Source organism: Fundulus heteroclitus, chromosome 23 (assembly GCF_011125445.2).
Source record: "Fundulus heteroclitus isolate FHET01 chromosome 23, MU-UCD_Fhet_4.1, whole genome shotgun sequence".
Taxonomy (NCBI): domain Eukaryota; kingdom Metazoa; phylum Chordata; class Actinopteri; order Cyprinodontiformes; family Fundulidae; genus Fundulus; species Fundulus heteroclitus.
In genome coordinates this window covers 8,273,093-8,291,285 of record NC_046383.1, presented here as the reverse complement: position 1 = coordinate 8,291,285, position 18,193 = coordinate 8,273,093, and the positions used below count along the sequence as shown (strand labels likewise).

The window sequence follows — 18,193 nt, the reverse complement described above, 5'->3', positions numbered from 1 at the left end:
GTCAAGTAAAGTTGTGACTCTGTAAAATTTAAAAACGTTTACATTTTACAGAGTCACAACTACTGCTAACTTTCAATCCGAGGACCAGAGCAGAAGTTATGCATAAAAAAGAAACATGGTAAAAGCGCTGCTTGTTCAGTTTCTCTCATAATCTGTGCACAAAAAGCACTCATCTATATTGTCATACCAATTTTTAACAATAATGAATTGTGAGTATGTGACTGTACAACAATAGGCTGTATTGTTATAAACTAAACTCATTTGAACTCAATCTTTAGTTAGATTCAACACAACATGCCTGCATTTGAATTGGACCTGCTTGTATAGTGCCTCCAGATTACATCTGTGGTAATTAGGCTCTTTACATAAATTGAATTAAATTGAATCAAATTTTAAAGAGATTCCTTGAGCATTTCTGTGCATTTACACATTGTTAATCCAAGCTGACACTGCTAAAACCCAAAATATATGTGCACAAACAGGGAGTCGCCACATCCTCAGAATCCCTTCAGAGGGTTTATTCAGCTGAAAGATTTCCCGCTTTTCTCGGGAAAATGAAGAAATTTCTCGGGGTTCAGGCGGGTGACAGTAGCTTGTTTTTGCAAACCAACACACACAGCATATCTGCTCTGAGCCTTGTTGCTCGGTGAACGTTGATGCTTCTGTTATATTTATACTAATGGATTTCCTGTGTAATGAACTGGTGTAAATTTTCCCTTCATTGCTTGTAAAAAGACACGCCAGCTCTGCAGTCGCTGTGTTGTTATGCTAATGGTGGTGGCAGTGATGCGCTCGCTCAAATGAAATGAAATGTGGGCCCAGTGAGGCAGGGAAACATCCAAACACTGTGAGGTCAGAGGGCTTTTTATTTCCCAAAATGTACTAAAAATGCAACTGCGGATGCACTGAATATCAACACAGCCTTCATTTTAATCAACTTCATTTTCCAAGAGGAAATTACCAGAGCTGAGAAGAAGCTCTGGTGAGATGTGACTGTCTCCATTACGGGCCTAAGCATCCTAATCCACACAAGGACACCAGTGACAAGTGTGAAAATCTTAACCTTAAGGCTGTGCTGCTAAGTGGAAGTAATAATAAACAAGCTTACCATTGTTGTTTCAGCAATAGAGCCAAAACTGTTGATAAAAATGTTGCAGGTTACGTTGACAGGAGGACCTGCAAAAATAACACAGAGTGGAAAAGAAAATAGTTAGTAATTATTATACGATTAGAGTTAGAATGTAATCTAAAAGCAACTTTTTAGATTAAAAATGCTTGCATTTGTTGTTGTCTTATAAAATAGTTAATTTGGGGACAAATTATAACAAAGTAGCTTTACTTTGGACTTTCAAAAGTATCATTTATACTGATGCTTTTTAAATAAGAAAATACAAATTGTTAATCCAGTTCAGCACAAGATTTCTGTTCCTTGCTCTGTCAGAGATAATAATCTGCTACACTTCCTGAGTTAACCTGTAACAATACTGAAAAAGGGTTTTAAAACTTCGGCTGAAACCTGACATTTCTGGTGCTGGCACCGTCTTTAAGAAGCAGCTATAACAGAGACAGCGCTATATGTGTCTCTGTTGTCGGGTGAGCAAGCAATCTCTGCAAAGCTATGTTTAGAACAGAAATAAACCAAAAGCAAAACAATAGGTAGAAGAGTGAAAAATATGAGAAATCGGAGGTCCGACTGCAGGGAGAAACAGTCACACCTTTCTTCTAGATCATAAGGTATGACATTTTAATCAACATGTTGGTGTGTTTGTCTTCAAAGTGATAAAAGTGACTGTGCATTTTTTAAGTTGGACTCAGAAGATAAAGTTCATTAGTTTCAACTCTGGAAAAAGAAAATACTTTATTTATTTTTTTATTTCATTAGATTATTTAATCAACAACCCCCTATTATGTGTACATGTTGCTGCAGTAGCTGAACGGAAACATTTCAGAGAGAATAAAAAAATATGTCAGCTTTTGCAACACTTACCCTGCTTGTTTACCAGCTTACAACTGCAACCTAGCATTAGAGTACACTGATCCAAGCTTATTCCTAGAAGCCTATATATGAATAATGGTCAATAATAATAATACCGTATCCTCTGCAGTAACTGACAACCCTTCCAAAGATTTGTGCAAATGTAAATGGTTGTAATAGAGACTTAACAAACTCAAGATGGTGCTCCATGGTGTAATTCTCTAGCAGTGACCTTTAAAGACTTTTTTGCAATCTGTTTGAGCATTGCTGCTAGATAAACCTTGGTCCTGGTCCAGGCTTGTTTGTCTGAACTCCAGTTGTTTTAAACATTTTAATTACTGCACCGACGTTCGATGTGAGCTATTTCAAGCCAGCAGGTATTTTCTTGGATCAGCATAAACCTGCTTTACATTCTTTTGGCTTTTGAAGAGAGACTTCAATTTCACAAACTGCTGATCTACTGGGATTTAGAATTTCTCTGGGTAAAATGTATATATATATATATATATATATATATATATATATATATATATATATATATATATATATATATATATATACAGTATATATGAACAGTGAGCTGCAGCCGAGCAAGAATGCGTTGTTTTTGTCAGAGATCAGAGCAGAATGGTCAGACTGGTTTAAGATGATGGAAAGGCAGCAACAGCTTAAACAACCACTCACTACGACCAAAGTGTATCGAATACCTTTTGTGAACACAGAACAGGTGGAAACAGATGGGCTATAGCCGCACAAGCCCACAAAGATGCACTTCCTGTCAGCTAAAACCAGGAGATTGATACTTTAATTCACAATCTTTTTCCAATCTCTTTCTGTTCATATTTAGGTGAGCCTGTGACAAGGCAGGATGGATCAACAATTTTTTTAAATTTACACCAAATTCTTACCCTATTGTCTTAATATTAGTGGGTCAGTTTGGAGGTAAGAAGGTAATTGTCAGAAGGGTTAATTTCTTGCCAAGTTTTGGGCCCCTTCTGCCACATCTGTAAGTTGCTAACTTCTCAATATGGACCAAAGTCTCTGAGGAACATTTCCGACACCTTTATGAAATGCAGAAAGGGGGTTCAACCGCATACTAGCGAGACAAGATAAGAAATTCCTTTATTGTTCCACAACGGGGAAATTCGGGAAGTGCACCTTATAAAGTTGCCTGTAAGTGTAAATCTATATTATATTGCTAATTCTGTCTAATAAGTTTCATTTTTGGATTTACTCCATAAAGCACCGTGGAGTTCATGAATTTTATTTGTGATTCATATTCATCATGTAAACAAAGGGATTCAAATCAGGACTTAGTTAGGAACAGAAGACATTAAAAACACTACAGTCTCTTTCATTTGGTTTCACACATTCTTTACATTCAAACATTTCTCTTTCGTTATGAAGACGTCTCTGTAACAGAACATTTCGTGTGTGATCATAAACTGAAGCAGCCTCAATGGCAAAAGCAGAATTGAGTTGACAACAGACTGTGGGGAGTAAACACAGCTACAGTAGCTGTCTGACATGGTAAGAAATGATTCAAATAATGGCTCATTGAACAAGTCAAAACCTCCAAAAGAACCTGACAACATTCCAGAGGGGAGCGGTGGAACACCTTGGTGCAGGGAAAGGAATCTAATGTCGACAAAATTAATTTCAAAACTTGAAGCTACGGTCGTTCAAAAATAGCATGGGTTCAAAAATAATTCAGTTACCTAACCTTCCTCTCTCAGGGATGAAATGTGGTGTTGAAGGTTGTTTACAGACGAGCGAGTTAAGGTGACAGTAGGCAGTGAATCAACACGCTTCGCTGAATCACTTCATTTCCAGGTTGTACAAACAAAAACAGGATTACTTGGTGGACCTGAGTTGCAGAGAACAAGCAGGTTGACTCAACAGAAACATAACCTTTCACTCTAAATACCAAGTTCCAGACGGCGAGACTGACACCCGTCATATCCCTCTTTTTGAAGCTAACAGGAAAATTGTCCTGGAACCGATTTTCTTTGTGCTGTTTTCTTATATCTCTTTTTCTTAACAGTAATAATATTTTCCTGATATAACTTTACCAAAATACTGAAAACAAATTGCTCGACATCAAGCAGTTGGAACATTTGAAGATTTTTATACATAAATATATATTTTTTCTTTTCATTTTTTAACAATTCTGTATCATCAGGTCATGTTTGAGATAAAACATCCAGGTATCAGTTTGTGACTATAGGAATCTAAGAGGTTACTGGTTGTTTCATCACAAGAAGCAGATGATATTCAGCTATATTTATAGTTGGGACTGATGATTGCAGTTAACCAGCCCATACAGACTGTCTTAAAGGCATCCTACAGAGCGTGATGTAAGCTCAATCACTGATCAGGCCAACACTTATTTATTTTAGCCAGTCTCAGCTAAAACACATCTACATTTATACATCTAATAGATGCCTAAACCTTCGCCTTGAACAAATCTTAGCCAGTTTGGGCTTGGACATCTGGTGACAATTTAGACATATTTTGACATAAAGACAAAGTTGTTGTCTCTTGATCTAAGAAGCTTAAGAAAATTTTTCTGTATGTATTTGTTTTTTTATTTAACCTTTATTTAACAAGGTAAAATGTAATTGAGAATAAAATCTCTTTTTAAAGACACACCAAGCAAGACCGTCTACTTTAGCCAGAAGCTTCAGGGTGGGAGGAATCAAAAAAGGCAAAATACGCAGGTCTAACTCCTTCTAGAAGACATATTCTGTGCCATAGGATTGGAGAGGTATGGTTCATCAAAGAAAGGGGGGGGGGGGGGGGGAAAAAAATTCCTGTGTGATAAGTGTAACATCCTGAGAATGGCAGGGACTGAAGCACATTCCCAAGTCACAGCCGTAAGCTGGCCATTGGCAAACATGGGAAAGTGTGTGTGGAAAAGATCTGTGCTGTATGTTTTGATGAAACGAAGCTAATTACTGTATTGTGTAAATATTTTACAGACGTCTATAAAAAAAAAAGGCTGCGAAAATACAACTGTGGGGATTTTTCTAATTCAGCTTTGATCCCCCCCATGTCTGATGCATCGATCTGTAATTCTTGTGTGGGTTTGGCTTGAGATAAAACCGTCGTCTGTTTAACTAAGGCCGTGCCAAACAGAGTGTCTCCTGGGAGCATTCAGCGGGTGACAAGAAATCCCCCCCCCCCCCCCCCCCCAACAGTACACAACACAATATTCCCTAACGCTGGTTTTCAGGGCCCACTGTCCTACATTTTTTGGACGTTCCCCTGTTACCATACACCTCATCCAAATGAAACGGTCTCCACGGGTTTTGCAGCTCTTAATGGCACGCCGATGAGATAATGTGGTCATTTACATCAGGTGTGCTGGAACAGGTATACTTCTAAAACATGCTGAACATGGGAAGAGGGTGGGAGAGCACCGCAGAACGCCAACGTCACACGTATCTCTACAGCCGTGTGTGAGCTGGCTATCCTGAGGAACAAACCAACACAAACATGCTACAGAGATGTTGTGCGTGCTTCAGCTCCTCAGGGAACTCTCATGGGACATTAGATTTTTCAGAATAAAAAGCTAGCAGATGTGCATAATCAAAAAAAATAACAGAAATACAATTATAGAGCATTCAGTATTGTAAGAAAGCCCACACTGTTTCTGGATAAATACATTACTGTATGAGTTAAATTCTGTTCCGTTTTAAGCCTCTTTCCTTGTAAATTTGAGATGTCCCATGCTCCTGAATGCACCATAGCTTTCTGACGCTCGCGAATGCATTACACTGGTCTGTGCGCTGTGCTGTGTAAATGCACATTTGATCTTCCGCTTAAAAGAAACCTTTGCAGTTTCAAAACTCACGTCGGCTCTCACGGTTTATTGTGTGTGAATGACAAGAGACAACAACTCATAAATCAGCCGTACCACGGATAAAATCTTTGGATTTAATGTTGTTCATAACACCCGTAATTTTGTAAATGAATCTGCCAAATAACCACATTTTTTTCCCCATAAGAGGTATATTAAAACATTTTGGTATCATTATTTTAAGAACAAGTAACTGCGTTGGTCAAATTTTAATCTGTTTTCCTCATCGATATTAAGTTGTACGGAGCGAGGCGCTCCCGCGACAGTGGATACACATCTCGGCAGGCATGCACTTTTCGGAAACATGTACTTTGAGAGGGAACGCAAAAGTTTTTGGGAGGGAACGCAAAAGTATTGCGAGGTAACACACAAAAAAAAAATTCCCCATGTCCCCTAGAGGGCTCCGTAGTTGTCAGCAAACACTAGGAACAGAATTAGGTTTGTTAGCTGGTAACCATCAGGGTTGTAATCCGCCTACCGTCTTTTTCCAAATGGAATCGATTCAAGACTCTTCTGAAGCCATCAACAAAACAAAACCATATAAATGGCTTAGTTACTAAATAACTATAAATATATTCAATCAGCATGAAACCCACACAGGTTTTAATTTCTTGTAAAGGGTTTAAATTGTGCCATTAACAGCCACTACCTAATACTCCACGTACTCTTTACCAAATGGGACTTGAGGGTTTCCCTGCTGTCCTATTCTCATTTTTTATGCTATTCCCACTTCCTAATCCAAAGGCATCGGACTGAAAATGATCGTCTCTTTTAATTTCAGAAATGACAGGAAATAAGCTGCAAATAACTATCAACATGAATGTATTTGTGCAAATTCCTCCAAGAAAAAATCCAAATGAAGAGAAATCCATTGATAACAGTAAGTTACTTTAAAAGGTCTTCACAGAAAATAGATCTAAAGAAGAGTTTCATCTTGCGACCGCAGCTACATCTGTTTTAGAGTCTTTCAGATTGTTTCTATGACTCCTGTAGCTTTAAACACCGATAATTTGGTGTCATTCGAGCTCTGTTAACTTTTCTCTTAAAAAGTGCTGATTTGTTTTCTCGGAGCTGACAAAAAACAATTCCAGCTACCATCTGGTCAAATGGGAGCTACTTCGTTGCTGTGTGTGCTTAGTATCGAGCAGCTTCTCAGCTGTTTAAGAGGAACTATGCATGTAAAAAGACAGGCATGATGATACCCAGAGGTGGGTAGTAATTAGCTATATTTACGCATGTACATTAACCTGAATAACTTTTTGAGCAAAATGTACTTTTAGGAATAGTTCCACTGTGCTGTACTTTTTACTTTTGCTTAAGTAATATTATTACTTAAATATTGCTACTCCTACTTAAGTAAAATTTTTGCACATGTAGCCTCACTCGAATAACTTCACGAATAAAGAATATATTTGTTTTAACCAAAAATGGACCAGAGAGAGAAAAACCTAGAGTTTATGGTAAAGTGAGACTTCTTGTTTATGCACTAGCTTTGCTATTTTAATGTTATTTTCTATCTGCTGAACTCATTGAGCAATTTGGAGGTCAAATGAATGTACAGTAAATAGTAGATATTGTCATTGGAAGTACTTTGCACTGTTCTAACATACTGTACATACATTATCTGCTCTAAGTATTGCTTTCAAGTTTAATGTTGAGAACTAAATAATTAAGAAAAGTGTTTATTTTGTCTTTCGTGTCTTTGAATTTGCACATGACTTTCATTTTTGTCTGTCCGACTGCATAATATTTAAGGATTAAATCATCAGCTGTTATGATTAGTTACTCAGTGCTTGAGTAGCCTTCTTACTGAATACTTTTCACTCTTACTTGAGTAATTTCTTGGCTGGCAACTTTTTTACTTTTACTTGAGTAATAATATATTGAAGTAGTGCTACTCTTAGTTGAGTACAATCTTTGACTACTCTACTCACCTCTGATGATACCTTAAACTCAAGATCCCAACACCTCAGGCGTCTTTCGGGCTTACTATGAAATGTTTTTCTCTGAGGAAAGATTTTGCACTAACTGGCAAATGTGAAGAGAAAAAGCCTCATAGTAAAAAACCCGACATTTAGAGAGAGGAAAACAGCATCACCCTCCTGAACTGTTTGCAGATAATCTCAGTAGATAAGTGGATAAATTCCTTGCCGTGTACCGTTCTCTTACAAGAATGCTTTGAGGTGTTTATAAATCAAAACTGAAGTATAACCAGCCATTTTGCTCAAAATAATCTATTAATAGAGGCTACTATAATGTCTATAATTGTGCAGTGCAATTAGACAGATGCATTTCTGCCATCCTATCTCTATATTCATGAGCTTTATATTTATTGAATACCTTGTGAGATAAAATGGTGGCTCTGCATGACAAAATGTAATTTTTAATGAGTGAGCAGGCTGCATCACTGTCATCCTCCGATGCATGATGATGTAACTTAAGGTCAGAGTATGCCTCTTACAGACACGCACACATGTACACGCACTTACAAAACATGGACACAGAGTTTGTGTTCGGCGTTCCTGACTCAACGCAATGTCTAATTCCACTTGCCGGGGGCTGGCTGCGAATGAAGGAAGGGGTCTGGATTATTTTGATGGCCAATTACTCTTCCTGTCACAGTCAGAGGAACGCTCGAGGCCGAGGGGGAGAAATATCATGTCAGAGTCATTCACAGACTCACACACGGACAGAAACATGCAACTGTGGTTGAGGCACAGAGTCGGTTGTAGAAGTACGGTTAAAAGAGGAAATAAATCATTAAAGTTCGCCTGAGGCAGTCGTTCTTCATGAGAGTTATACGTACAACATCCAATTAGAAAACACATATTACTTACAGGATGGTGAAGTTACACAGATGACTTGATAAAAGGATGACATCTTAAATTCACCAGATTTGTTTCGAGTTGTGCAACTGAAACTTGTTGAACACGATGTTTACGCAACACAAATCCGCCCGAATATATTTAAAGTAAGTTGGTATGACTGTAAAAAAAAAACAACACAATAAAACAAACAAAACTGGCTTTATTGTTTTGTATTGACTGAATTTACTTTACTGGTCTGTGTGTATTAGGAAGAAGCTGTATTATATTATTAGGCTTGAACTGGAATATACTTATCTTATCCCTATTAACCCTCCAGTGAGCTGCATCTAAAATGTTATTTTAGTCTGTTGCTCTAAATTTGTAAACGTATTCACATTTATATAGATTTAAAAATAACAGTATCTGAAAAAAGAAGCTTTGTTAATATGTTTATTGCTGAGTGCTGACTCTTCTAGGTCAAAGTCAGTACTAGTAGCCCTTCGTGTGACACAGTAGCAATGAAGTAGCTTGCAGTTTCAAAAAGGCTGGTGATCCCTCATTGCAAAAAAGGAACTAAAAGTAAGTACAATTTTCTTGAAATTTGTGCACTTTTCCTTGATTTGAGCAGGTGACTAAGACTATTTGCCAATCGAATAAGATGTTTCCACTTAAAATAAGAACAATTCATGTCCATCATCTTATTTCAAGTACAGGATATCTAATTATCATATTTTAGGGGTAAAAATAATCCTTCTATTGGTAAATAGTCTTATTTCGTTGCTCAAATCAAGGAAAAATATAGTAATTACAAGAAAAATTTACTTACTTTTAGTTTCCTTTTTGCAGCGCTCCTCTATGATATAATGTTGCCATTTGGTAACAAACCCATTGAGGTCTTTCCTCACACACAGTACCTCCACTTTTAAGATGTATTGCACTGAAAGAGAGATAGGATCCTAAAAGAACCAATAGCAGGGTTTAAATTTGTCACATGACTTTCTGAAGGGAATTTTGATGTCCTTTTCTGCAGACCTCTTTGCAGAGAGGAGCCTCACCATTTCACTCCTCAGAAATCATCAAAAACGTTAATGAGATTTTTGATGGGGAGGAAATACATACTCAACAATAAGTGAGGTAAGTTTGCTATTGTGTAGTTTATTGCATTATAATTGATAATTTAATAATGTTAAAATGTTAAAAAGAAGCCGTTGCCATATGATAAAATTGTACTAATAAGATTACTTTTGTATTGCTAGACTGGCATGTTAACAGTATGCACTGACTAGAGTCTGCTATAATAAAGCATTTTGTGAGTCCTTTCCAAATTGGAACTGCTTCTTCAGTTTCCACAAGCAGTAAGGCAAAGACGGCAGCATTAAGACACTCAAATCAAATTAAAACAATTATTCAAAAGAAAAATTCCAAAGAAATGTAAACTATTTTTAAAATTGTTTTTAACTATTAAATTATTTACATTGGTAACTGTTAATGCTACTTAATGCTACCTTTTTAGACTATAACCTGAGTTGGTAAATAAAGGGTTTTACAACAATAAACCAAACTCTCTTGTTTTCAGTAATTTCTCCTATTGTACATTGTTTCCAAAAGGCAATGTCAACAAAAAATAACAAAAAATAATATTTAATAAAAATGTATCTTTACTTGCTGTATTTATTGTCTAAAAAACATCCCAAACAGTTTTTCCCCATCTGGCATTATTATGCGTACTGTAGACGGTTAAGAAAAAATAAAAATACAAATTGGCTCATCAATACATCTGGGATACATAAGATGACATTTATTTGAACATCTTTAAAATATTTTTTAATAAATGTAATTAAATGTGATTATATTAGAATAGGAAAAAAAGATCTTTTAAATTAGACTCAAGGAATAAGAACGTCATTGAATTGGCTTTAAATGAACTGTAACCAAATTTAATTTAACTTGCTCATAGTTAGAATGAAATAAAAATAATTGCATTGAACTTCAATGAACATATCAGTTACTTATTTTAAAATACTTGGATTGGGCTTCATTCAATTTTGAATAAAACCGGCTTAATTTTATTAACTAGATGGTTTAACTAGATGGATGCTATATTTTGATGCATTGAACTGGACAGCACGTAAATTGATCTGAATCCGACTCCTTTTTGATCGTTTGGAGCACATTGATTCCCAAATGAACTGAAGTGAATTGACAATCTATAAACAAACCAAATTATCTGAAATTGAAAATTGAGTTTTTCTTAATCAACCAAAGTTAATTTTCACAGTATGAAGAATTAATTGGATATCATCCAAATAAGTTTAGTTTAAGTTTTGAATAAATCGGATGGAATTGGATCATAATATGATTGAATAGTGAGGAATCATGGTGAATTTCCATCAAGTTCTTATTTAGTTTATTTAGGACTAACTTGATCAAAGTTTATGTCTGGCCTGAAACTGAGTTATTTTTTTGGCTGATTTGATATAATTTGCTTTGAATTGATTTAAACTAAGCTTTAGGTTCTCAAATGAACTGGAATGACAATTGGTCCAGATTTCTAAGAAATACATTTATAAAATAGTGTACAATAGCACTCCAGTTGAGACTATGTGTACTTAAAGTAACAGGCATGAATTAACTAAGAACTGGAATGATCACATTAAATTGGTTTAAATTGGTTTCTATTCCTTTAGGATAAAGCTCCAATAAATCTGTCCAGTGAAGCCTTTTATTGTTGGACTGAATACATGCAATTTGGTTTGAAATGTCTTGAACTAGACTTTTGAATTGTTTGGTTATCAATTAATGGAATAATTAATTGATAATAAACTTGGTTATCAGTTAATGGAAATAAAGTGCTGTCATTAACGTTCCTGTTATTGGAAAGGTTTGCTGTTGTTAAATTTCATTTCACATCATTTTCTGATTTATTGGGTTTATTGTTTGACTGTAAGTAAAATGCTTGTAGAACCTGCTGTCTTTGGCTGCAGGAACAAATCACTTGTCAGTTCTCCTCAAGTAACCATCTTACCACATCAAACATAGATTATTATATTTGTATGCTTGGTCAGACCACTGCGATTTTATTATGTCCTCCCCCCTCCCCCCACACTTTTCATCTGTTGAATCTTTTTTCTGCTTCTTTTTCTACTAATCCATAAACGAAACATCAACTGTTGGTTGCAGTTTACGCATACTCTGTTTCTGACAGAAAATCAACCCTTTACCCTCCGCTGCGATGCCAACCATCCCGCGAGTTTAACCGACTGAAAGGAGAAACAGACTGGGAGTAAACACTTCAAGATAAATGGACTTCGGCTAAATAATAACCCCTGCTGGACCACCTGACTGTATCTGTCTGATGTGTGGAGCCTGCACAAACCCAGTGAGTGCAAGCGCTGATGCGTCTGAGTGCATCTGCGGCCTGTATCCATAAAACCACCTGGTATTACATTATCAGAGTGTTTTCTCTTAGAGCGGCTCTGCAGGTCTAACTCAAGTCCCCGGCATCCTGGCTTTGTTCAAAATCCCTCCATCAAAGTCCTCTCGCTGTGCGGCAGGAGGGAGGCGAGTAGAGGGATGTCATAATTTGTTTTTCCTTGACGTCTCTTGAAGCGCGTGATGCAAAACAACAACTGGGAATGAGCAGGAGCTTAAAGCCCTCCTCCTTATTTTCTGCCACAACAGTTCATTTAATACCCATCAAGTAAAGGGCAGAAGGAGAGAGATTCACTCTGTTTTATAGCTTTTTCAATAAAACAGAGGATGGGGTGCAGCCGAAAAAGACGGAAAGAGAAAGCAGCCACAGCTCATTAACTGTCATGGAGGACAGGCTGGCAGTGAGTCACAGGCGTCTCCGGCTCTGCTCTTATGTTGGCCCCGGCGTGTTTGAGCTCACAGACACGTCTGTGCTTTCAGGATCCTTTATTACATAACGCTCCCTTTGCAGCTTGAATGAAATACACATTTCATTCAGTTGAATTTGCACACCAAGTCCATGTTTGTTCACATCCGTCACCAATGATAAGACACAGAGAGATTGCTCACTGGGTCGGACGCATTTGCATGGGATGAGGACATTAGGGGGTCTGAAAAAGGAGATCTCTGATTTTTGTCGTCATTCTAAGTGGTTCGTCAATAATGTGCCACCATTTTTCTTGCGATGAGGTTTCTCTGTATTCAAATGTGAATAGTTGGATTGCTTTTGTGCCAGGAAAATAATATATATATATATATATATATATATATATATATATATATATATATATATATATATACACATATGTTTGTCGCGTCCAGTTTTTGATAATTGCGTTTTTGAACAGTGTCAAGCAACTCATTAGCCTGATCTGAGAGTAGAAAAAAAAGCAGAAAACTATTATTTCTCTGAACACTTGAAAATGTTGTAATCGGTCTAAGAACATAGACAGTGTGCAAATACCTTTACACAGAAGGACGTTACTAAATATTTTAAAATCTGTGTGTTACCTGGTTAAAAATGTAAACCCTCCATCATTTTCAGGATTATTTGTGCATAAAGGTAAATATCAACAGATTTTTTTTTTAGTGTTTGTTGGATTTATTAATTTTTTACCATTTTATATACTTATAGTCTTGTTGCTCTTTGCTTGTGAACATGCTTGTGTGAAGATAAAATGCACATTTGACCCTTGAGGAGAGGAGGTGGCTCATGACTGCTTCATCCACAAAGGAGCATCATGTGCTAGCCAGAAAAAAGGTTGATTGATTATGACTGGAAGACAGTGGAAAGGAAGCCCAGATAAGGAGTTGACTGTCTCTTATCCCAAATGCAATGTCTTGTAACAATATAACCGCATCCTGCTCACATGAAATAAAAAGGCCTGCAAGGAGACGTACCGATGGAGTTGAGCAGAGAAACCTGGAAGAGACACCTTGGTGTTCTGTTAGATTTCTAACGGCTCTCTCTCTCCCCTTTTGCAAAAGCCTGTAAACTTACCCTAGACTTTCTCTTTAAGGTTATGAGATTAAAAATAAACCTATCATTGTTGAATTCTCATATTTTCCTTATATCATGAAGCCCTAATTTATGTCCAGCCGACAAAACCACACATCTAAATCCATGGTGCTATTATTCAATAACCAGAGAGAAATGGAAAAAGGTTTTGAGAACTCCTGAAGTGAAGAGGGTGATCTCTCTGTTTTAATGCTTCTATTGTTAGATCATCAAATTTATCATATGCAAAAAAAAAGAAGCAAAAAACAACAACACACACACAAAACAAAACTTTTTGCTTATATTCTGTCCTTTCTATTACACTCGCTTCATTGCATCTAACATGTATGGTTGGTAATACATATTTCATAAAACAAATACTTAAAGGAGCAATAAGCGAAATTTTACCACCAGGTGGGCTTTTGAGTACTGTCTGTACTTTTTATACGTATACTTTTTTTGTATTTTTAGTTCTTTCTATCTAAAATATTTTACTTATTGCTTATTGCTCCTTTAATATAGCTGTAATTTAGAAAGGTGACCATAACTATTTAAGGCGGTCCTTGGAGTGTCCTGCCCTCTATCCGGATCTTTTTCAGAGCTACAGCAGGTACAAAAGTTTAAAAAGTCTCTCCTTGAACCCTCTCTGTGAACTACTTACATTGCTCCCATTAGTCTATTCTGAAATTGTGGGTCTTTCTTTGCAATAGATAAAAACTAAAAATTAAGAAAACAAGTAAGAAACACTGAAGTTTCAGGCAATAACAAATGTCACTGGCAGCTTTAGTCATCATGTGCAAATCTTAAAAACACCACCGACGTTGTGTGTAAGATGTAAAAGGAATCTCTGATACAACTTTTAACAGTTTCATCCATCCACTCTTGTGGGGAGTCATTATCACAGGCTCAGCGCACGGCACTCTGTACATTTGGGGGAAAGTGAAGCTTGACAGACTTGCCATACTAATTTAATGATAAGTTATGTTTGGACAGTCACTGTCTGGGGAGTAGAGTTTCCCTAAGAGTCAGGCTGCAATGTGTGTTTGCATCCAGTTAAAACATGAAGCGACAAAAAGACTATTCCTATGTAGAGGCGGATCTTTTTGACTTTTCCTACACAGCCCAAAGGTGATCTGCTGGGTTTTACTTTGTAACTGCGTTCGTAAAAGAAATTTTCTAAAACCAAAGCCTTCGGCAAGTAAATTTTCCAAACTGGGTTGGAAAACCGGATGATGTCCGAATGAACTTTTAACTTTTGAGCAGAATGTAAATCAAACAGTCTTGTTTGCAAGTTTTCTTCAAGACATAATGGATCTACTGCAAACATATACAGAAAGAGCAAATATGGAACCTTGCAAAAGTATTGAAACCCATTGAATTTTTCCTATTCTTCCCCATTACATCCAAAAAGTAGCGCATAACCTTAAAGTAAAAAGAAAATGATACCCGACTGTCACGATCTGGTCTGTCTGTTTGCATACTTCCATTCATCTCCTGCTCCAGACTCATTATCTTCATCCAGCACACCTGCAAGCCGCAATCAAGCTCATCATTGGTTCAGCTGACAAGACAACTATTGGTGATGCACTCCACAAATCTGGGCATATTGAAAAATCTGAAAGACGAAAGCCATTGTTAAAAGAAAGCTTAAGGAAGTCCTTTTTTCCCCCAGTTTGAGACAAACAAGGTAGTGGACTCAACAGACATGTGGAAGAAGGAGCTCGAAAGGAAACTTTCTGGCTTACATGCAAGACACTGCATGTGAGCAAATAAGCTAGCGCTGTATGTCACCCTGAACACATCGTGCCCACAATGAAACACGGCAGTGGCAGCATCATGCTGTGGACGATGCTGACACTAAAACTGGTCAAGGTTGATGGAAACATAGACGGACGTAATACCGGAGAAAAAAAAATAAAGCCAAACAATGTGACACCCGGATTTTTCTGAAAAAATAAAATTTAAATAGATCCCCTGTTCCATCAACTTCACATTGGTGCACTACTTTGTGAAGTAGTGAAAATGTCAAGAATATTCAAGTCAGTAGTTGTAACATTTAAAAAAAAAAGAATCCAAGAGGTATGAATAGTTTTCCAAGGAGCTGTGTAAATATTTTTCAGTGCCAGTGATCACACAGGCACAACGAACAAACAGACTCACACAAAATAAGTGTGACTGCACAAACACACACTGTAAACGAGCAAATACAGATGTGAAGATGTCCCGAGGCGTACAGTGAACACAGTTTCATGCACATCCGTGCTTTTTACATGCCTCGTTACTTTTTCACCTTCTGCAGCTGATATGATTTAACCCGTTACACACACATTTATGCATTTCTTTACGGCAAATCAACAAATATAGTCCATCTTGGACTTTTTGAGAAATATGACACAAGACTCAACTAAAGAAAAGCAGGGGGCTCTATTATTGACATCAGTGCAGCAAATAAGTGTACCTGATAAATTTGAGGTGAGCAGGTCTTTTTAAAATCGAACGTCCTGACTAACACACACACGCACACACACACACACACACACACACTCACACACCCACGCCTTGGACAGGACGGTCGAGGCTTGTCCTGCTGAGGTGCATCTCAGCAAATAAATTCTCGTCTTCAGCTGAGCTCCACTTTCATTAAAAACAAGTGACAAGAGCAATAAACCAGGATGAAGCGGCATCCACCAAAGGCACTTTTACTGCAGAGCCGCTTTAAACAGCCCCTGAGCTCGCCGGCACAGGGTGTTTTCTGGGATTTTTCTGAAGGCCACATCTAAATACAAAAACCCTGGAAACAAAATGTGTGTGATGAAAAAAAAAAAACACATTGTAGCTGTCCTATCCTGACTGAATTTTCTGGAAAATAAAATTTGATTTGGGCTACGATGCTGTATATTTAAGGGTTTTATACTGAGACTGAACACTGAACACATAATTTCTCTGTCGCTATTTCTAAACAATGAATACTCACACACATAGATCAGATCACCGTTTTTTTTTCTTTAATGACAAAATTACCTTAATGAATTCAGCATCTTGAGTTTATGAAGCTGTTGCTTTTAGGAATATTGCTTTAACAATGTGTGTTGTGCTTATCTCATTTTATCTAATCCTTATTGTAAAATATGTTTAATTCTAACAGGTTTGGGCTTAGATTAGCTCTTTCAGTGCAGATTTATTTGTTTAGGTTGTTAAACAACATCTTTCCAACCTGTTTCTTAACTTTGTTGGAAACATGAAAGCAAACAGTTGCTGACACTTTTGTTTTGTACATCCTTTGAAAAAAAAAAACCCCAAAAACTAAAAAACATTAACATATACATACATCTTTGCTGCAGTAACATACTCTTGCACTGAAAAATCAAGAAAAAAAAATCAAAAATTTTCTGTGTGAGGACAACTCTTCTGTAAAATTCCATGTATGGAAAATCCTTTTTATAACCAACAATCTAATGGAGTGGAGTCTGTCTGAAAAGTGAAATTAGGTTGTTACTTAGTCTTTCAGCAACTTAATTACCAACACATATGACCAAATAAGCCCAGAAAAAAAATAAAGATGAATGGTTAGAGATTATTTTCTTTTTATGTTTAAACTTTGGCAGATGTCTTAGAATAATAAATCCTGCCATTTAATGATTATTCTACAAACAAAAATGTCCCCACCAATTAATGTACTCAAATTAAAGTTATGTATTTAAGTGTAAGATCATATTGCAGCAAGAAGGTTAATTTATTTTTTATTAAGGCTCGTTATCCATCCTTACCTGGTGTCCCAACAAATTTATGAGTGTACGTATCTGTAAATGTGATTTATTACCATTTGTATGTAGTATTTTATGGCTAAAAGATAAAAAAAATAATAAAAAATATTTTTGTTTATCTATGTTCATTTTTCAACATGCTGAGCATCAATTAATATAAATGCAACATCCAAATTCCTCCTTTTTTTAATACAGCATCTTGCTTGCTGGTCAGAATCCTCAGACGGGTCTAAACAGAGACGTGGAGAGAAAGGCAAGCTGAATAGTGTCAGAATAGTGTCTTTTATTGCTCTTTTTAAAATGAATTATGTATAGTGTGGGAAAGCGGTGAGTTTTTTTTTTTTTCCCCTATAGCCAACTTAAGATTTCATCCTCACTGCGATTCCTGAAGAGACAATCACTGAGCTGTCAACAGAAGACATGATTTGAGGCCCCGGGACAGTTTTTACTGTTATGTCTTCAATACATCCGAGAATTGGGCTTCTTAAATGAAACAAATATTTGTCTTGTCTCTTCCTCATGTTAATGCTTTCTGTTTCTGACTACAGTCCTGCTATTCGGAAGCTTTTTGGATTAATGGATTCACTTTCCAGGAGGTGATCCCATCTCTTCCAAAATGCCATATGTTAGAATTATATGCCAGGTGGGGAAAACGGCAGGGAGCGTTTCGGTGGTGTGGTGGTGATTCCTAAGGCTAGCTGATAACCCATGCAACTTATGTAATTACATCTTGCAGGAAATCAGATTTTGCAGTCTGGAGTATCTAAAATTCTAAATAGCAGAGCCAAGAGTTTCCAGCATTAACTGGTACCATTA

At 36.8% G+C, this 18,193-nt stretch overlaps 1 protein-coding gene across 3 annotated transcripts in view; it reads right to left on the bottom strand.

Moving 5' to 3' along the window:
* Window positions 1–18,193, bottom strand: part of glra1 (glycine receptor, alpha 1) — a 155,214-nt gene that overhangs the window by 58,049 nt on the left and 78,972 nt on the right. For all 3 annotated transcript variants that reach the window (XM_036127006.1, XM_036127005.1, XM_036127007.1), the window contains one exon: window positions 1,109–1,176. In XM_036127006.1, the coding sequence (XP_035982899.1) occupies window positions 1,109–1,176 (68 nt within the window). The remainder of the gene's footprint in view (window positions 1–1,108; window positions 1,177–18,193) is intronic.